The sequence below is a fragment of the Aspergillus clavatus genome, genomic scaffold, assembly GCF_000002715.2.
Source record: "Aspergillus clavatus NRRL 1 1099423829794 genomic scaffold, whole genome shotgun sequence".
NCBI classification, from domain to species: Eukaryota; Fungi; Ascomycota; class Eurotiomycetes; order Eurotiales; family Aspergillaceae; genus Aspergillus; species Aspergillus clavatus.
In genome coordinates, this window is record NW_001517105.1 from 560,178 (window position 1) to 565,425 (window position 5,248).

Below are 5,248 nucleotides of genomic sequence, written 5' to 3' on the forward strand. Positions count from 1 at the left end.
TTAGGTAAATAATATCTATCACCTTTAATATGATTTTATTAGGCCTACTAAGATAGTCTTCTACTACTAGTAAGAGATAATTACTAAAATAAGGAAGGATACTTACTAAACTTACTAGAAGTAACTATATTTTTTTAATAGATAAGATAGCCTTTATCCTTCTTTTATAAAGTATCTATATTTACTAAGTATAAGAAGAATATAGAAGACTAGTATATAAAGAAAGAGACTTACTAAAAGAAGATAATAATTAATATAATAAAAAGAAAGATGCTTATAGGAGAAGAAAAGAAAAAGAGAAGAAGAAATATAAGAGATAAAAAGAGAATAAGTAAGATAAAGTATAGTTACCTAAAATTAAAATAAATAATATATAACCTTACCTTACCTCTATTATAATAACTATACTAGTAATCCTCCTTACTATACATAATCTAATATTACTTATTAAGTATGATCTAATACTACTTACTAAGCATAATCTAATACTACTTACTAAGCATAATTTAATGCTACTTACTAAGTATGATCTAATACTACTTACTAAGCATAATCTAATACTACTTACTAAATATAATCTAATATTACTTACTAAGTATAAATCTAATCCTACTTACTATATATAATATTACTTCCTTAGACTATAAGGATCTTTTAGTAAGGAGCTAGATAACCTGCTAAGGATAGGCTTTATCTTAAGTAAGGGAGGATGTGATATTAGTAAATAAATATTATAAATAGATTAATAATTATTAAGGTTAATCCTAGATTACTAAGGTTAATCTAAGAAATCTCTATAATATCTATGACTTATCTTTTAGATAGATAGCCAGTAGCTAGATATAAATATAAGACCTTACCCCAGGTAAGTAAAGAGGCATTAGCCCAGCCTATCTCTCTTCACCCCTGGTGATACTACCTTACCCATGGTAATTCCAATACTATATAGAGGAGGCTTATAGATTAGGAAGATTATAAGGTACTAAATACTAATTATAAAGATTATATTATAGAGGGTTATAATACCTGTAAGGGGCAGAATCATAAATATAATCTAGGCCTTAAGGGACTAAGGCCTATAAGAGGGGGGGGGTAGTTATACGGCCTTCTAATAGTATAGGTAAGATATCTATCCTACCTATATGAGGATATCTTAGTCAGCCCTTACTAAGCAGGGGGTTAGGTAAATTCTCCCTTATAAAGGAAGAATCCCAACCTAGCATTAATCTACTTAATTATCTGAATTCTTGAAATCCAAGCTACACAGTATCTATTCTTTCACACTAGTCATATTCTATACACAAGACCTAGTGATCTCACAGTCTGGGACCAGTGTTCACCTCACTTATTGAAGGATATCAATTCTTATCAGTCAATAGTTATCAACTCTTCACAATATACTGATTGCGAATCCTGCTATCTTTATATCATTACCTTGGAGGATACTCATTCAAGATTCTTTATTCATCTTGAGAGATGCACATTTCACTGGACTCGCAATCAGTCCATAAAAGTTTTATCAAGTATTAGATTTCCAGTCAAAAATGTTTGTACTGGGCTTGAAGAGCTAAAATGTCTTCTTTACCTCCCGGAGAGCCTTATGAGTTGGGAACTGTTAGGCTATCTAGATATATATATAGGAACTGGGCCATGATTTGACATAGGGTCAAATCATTGTAGGTCTTTTGCCTCAGTGGTAAGTAGGCGGCCCAGTGCCTACTCATTACAGGAACAGCCGTGCCACTGCGCAGAATGGGTGTAAGTCTACTGAGATATCTCTTGTCACGTCTTATCTTACAATCTGTAGGTGCCAATTTGTGTCAAGTTACGAGAGGAGTGTATCAAATTCCATTTTGGGGAAAATGCTTTTGATAATTGGATGACCACCTGTTAAGTCATTTGGAAGTCAATGACCAAGCTGGGGATCGAATATTCAGCTGAAGTAGATAGGAAATCCACATTATTTACTATCTATTAGGTAGTGTTCCGTCCATACTGTCCTCAAAATATATCTAACACCTTGCTCAAATGTGATATTCTTTGGCTAATTTTCAATTTGAGTCGTGCTATGCGCCAACTGCCAACATTAACCTATTTCTGAATAGGTTTTCTCGCGAGAAAACCTTATCCATAAAGGGTTCAAGCCAGCCCCACTCCGCAAAGAGATCCACCGAATCCTATTTGATCAAGAGCATTGACTTGGTCTATGGTAATGGAGGTGTATACGGTGCAAAAGTCTAGCATGTCTGCTTCATTTATTATCCAATATGTGCTGTCTTCATAAGCCTGCTGTTTAGTATTTATGTTGTCTCAATAATCTATAAATGCTACTCACGTGGATGGTCATGTGCCTGCCCCTGCTTTCCACGTGCCTGACACTGACTAATCCGATCCAAAAAGAACAATTCCATCGTCACGCTGTTTATTTGATCCAGCTTTATCTTAAGAAAAGGGAAGCCTCCTAGAAGAATTTGGTAGATCTAATAGAGGAGTCGATCGAAATCGTTAATTCAAGAACTCAGGTGGAAAATTTGACTCGATACTTCGAACTTCGCAAAATTCGCTAAAGATCATTGGAAAAGACAAATAAGGCCGCTCTCTAACAGTAGTGTACCCACATGAACTAAGTACAAACAACCCCCTGTGGGAAGGCAGCGCAGAAACAGGCAATCTCAGGCGTGAGAATCTCCAACTTGTTAAATTGAAGGTAACGATATATCTCAGCGAAATCAGCCACACAACAAGAGGCAATCCAAAACCCTGGCTCAGGAGCTATGGCAAAGAACCGGGTAAACCATGTGACCGAAATGTCCCAACGCCCGAATTCTCTAGATGGTAGGTTTCACAAAATTTTCTTGAGCAATTAGGTGCTGTTGCGTCAGAGAAGTTTGAAATGTAACAGAAACGACATGAAAACCTATCATTATGCTAGGCTGAAAGAAATTCTACAGCAATAGTGTTGTATGACTTCACTATATCACTGATGTTTATGGTAGCGGTACTCCTCGAAACAAAAAAGTCACCTTCATCTGGGTCTCGGTAAAGATCAACCTACACTCATTTTTCTTTAGTAGCTTGCTTTTTGAGCGCTCGAAAAAAGAATTGTGACGGGACCTTTCCATTCCATTGTCGAGTACCGATGAGATTGGCCTTTGATATTCAGTCGTTCAGCGTCAGCCTGAAAGCCTACATCTGCAGGGTAAAAATAGGAGGAAGAAAGTGGAGAAACAGGCTCCATGTCAGCGCTTAGGATTCGCCTGACCTAAGCCTATCTGTGGTATTGAAAAAATACTAGACTACTTATGTGAAGCGGCTCAGGTTAAATATCCGTAAACATAAAAGGTTTCCGTTTTCTCTGGAACCAAAATCTCCTCAGGCCTTTTCTCTCCAACCTCTAGTCTACCTTTTGCGAATTGATCACTTCATTCTCTATCATGGTTGACCCATCCGTGCCCGTCCCCACAACGTCTCGGGAATGGCATATTGAGATTAGCCGTTCGGGACTAAGCACCCAAACCATCCATGATATCCAGTTGAAGTCCGCCTCCCGTGGTTCCAGGGAACAGTTTTTATTGCTCCGAGTGCTTTGGCAAACCCATATCCCTTCAGATTTTCTGAAGTTCTTCGACTTGGAACCATGGCTGCTAGCTGCCAAAGAGAAATTGGAAACTCTTTCCTCATGGAAGAAATACTGCCAAAGCTTCACGGGCCCGATCCCCGAGGGAACCTTTGCACCAGCCCGTCATTATCAATTAGAAGTTTCTAAAACAGAACAACATGATATTGAAATTGGTGTTCTTTTCAGTCCCAAAGTTCACAGAACTCGTTCGAAAGTGCAAGCCGAACAGCTTCCGATCCGCCAACCGGACTTTACAATCACAACCCCTCCGAGGGCGCCCAACCAAGTATTTGAAACACCCCATATCGATGACGACGAGGCAGATTCCAGTCCCCTAGGTCCCTCGTCGTCGCCTCCATCTCACTGGAGCACTATTGCCCTCGAGAACCAGTTCATGTATCCCCCAACAAAAGATGAGCAGATTGTCAATACAGCTCTCCTGGACTTTCTTAACGCCCTTACACTTCACTTCAATCTGAATGTCATTTGGTCTTTGCATCGCATGCCGCTAATAGCAGAATTTGCCAATTCAAAATTTGAAGCAAGGGTTGACGGGTACCTTGCCGATCGCAGTGGTGATATTAAAGCTATCATAGAAGTTAAGTCGGCGCTCAGACAATCAAAGGAGCCGCAAATTCGCATACAAGAGAGCCACCAGATTGTGGCTGGCTTATTGTCAGACGTCAAATCATCGATTTCTGCACGTCGGAATAAACCGTAAGTGAACATTCCTCTCACGAAATTTTCCCCCTCAACGCTGACTTGGTAGATAATAGTCGCATCATTATATCACAAGATAGGCAGGAGATCTATATTTCGGTCGCCGAGTACAACGCTGGTTATATCAATTATCTTGAGACAGGGGATGTCCGCAACGATCCCTTCATGGTAATGCATCAATTTGGTCCCTGGAACATTAATAGCGCCACTGCTATGGCCGACGTAGGACCAATTCTTCTAGCGATCAGCATCAAAGCTGAGTGTTACTAGAAGTATGAGTTTGTTACTCAGTCTTGCTCATGCTCTTTGTATTTATCCCTTTGATTATTGAAATTGAAGTTTCTTTCAGCCTTCAAGACCTCATGGTTGGCTAATGTTTTTGGGTTATGTCAGTATTCACGCTTAACGACAATGGGACCCATATTCTTCGGGTGAATAGCCGGATAATTGATTGTTCCGACCCGGTCGATCCTGAGCTTAATTTGACATCCATTCCGCCTGTGCGGCGGCCTCCTTCGCTGCCTCATCCGCGGCCTCGTTCCCCTCCACGCCGACGTGGGCGGGGTTCCAGCGTATCCTCACTACTCAGTATGCTATCTGAGATGTGGAAGACTAGTATACTACTCCGATTACTATCGACCACCAAAGCTGCAACCCCCACATACCCAGATGCAAAATATTTAGATTACGTGTACAAGAGTCCCCTTATGTAAATAAAGACGGGATCAGAGCCTCTTCACTAGATCTTCTACGCTGAGCGGATGACAGATGTCACTTCTGCAGCTTTATTCAAACAGTCGGAACCAAGCATGCCCCCTTGCTGTTAGAAGGCACTTTTGTGTGCAATATTGAGCAATAGATGGACGCGATTGCCCGCTTTGGTTGCCTTGGGGATCTGTTCGAAGTGTG

General features: G+C 40.0%; 1 protein-coding gene across 1 annotated transcript, besides 4 other annotated features; it reads left to right on the forward strand.

Annotated features, from left to right (window-relative positions):
• The first annotated feature begins 419 nt into the window (after window positions 1-419).
• Window positions 420-618: a microsatellite.
• Window positions 428-585: a microsatellite.
• Window positions 430-618: a microsatellite.
• Window positions 619-3,434: 2,816 nt separating this feature from the next.
• ACLA_055330 (uncharacterized protein) lies at window positions 3,435-4,609 on the forward strand (the record flags this gene model as incomplete). The annotated part of the gene is made up of 2 exons (XM_001274910.1): window positions 3,435-4,336; window positions 4,396-4,609. 2 exons carry the CDS (start codon window positions 3,435-3,437, stop codon window positions 4,607-4,609), a joined length of 1,116 nt encoding a protein of 371 aa, XP_001274911.1.
• A 228-nt stretch (window positions 4,610-4,837) lies between these two features.
• Window positions 4,838-4,921: a mobile genetic element.
• Window positions 4,922-5,248: the final 327 nt, after the last annotated feature.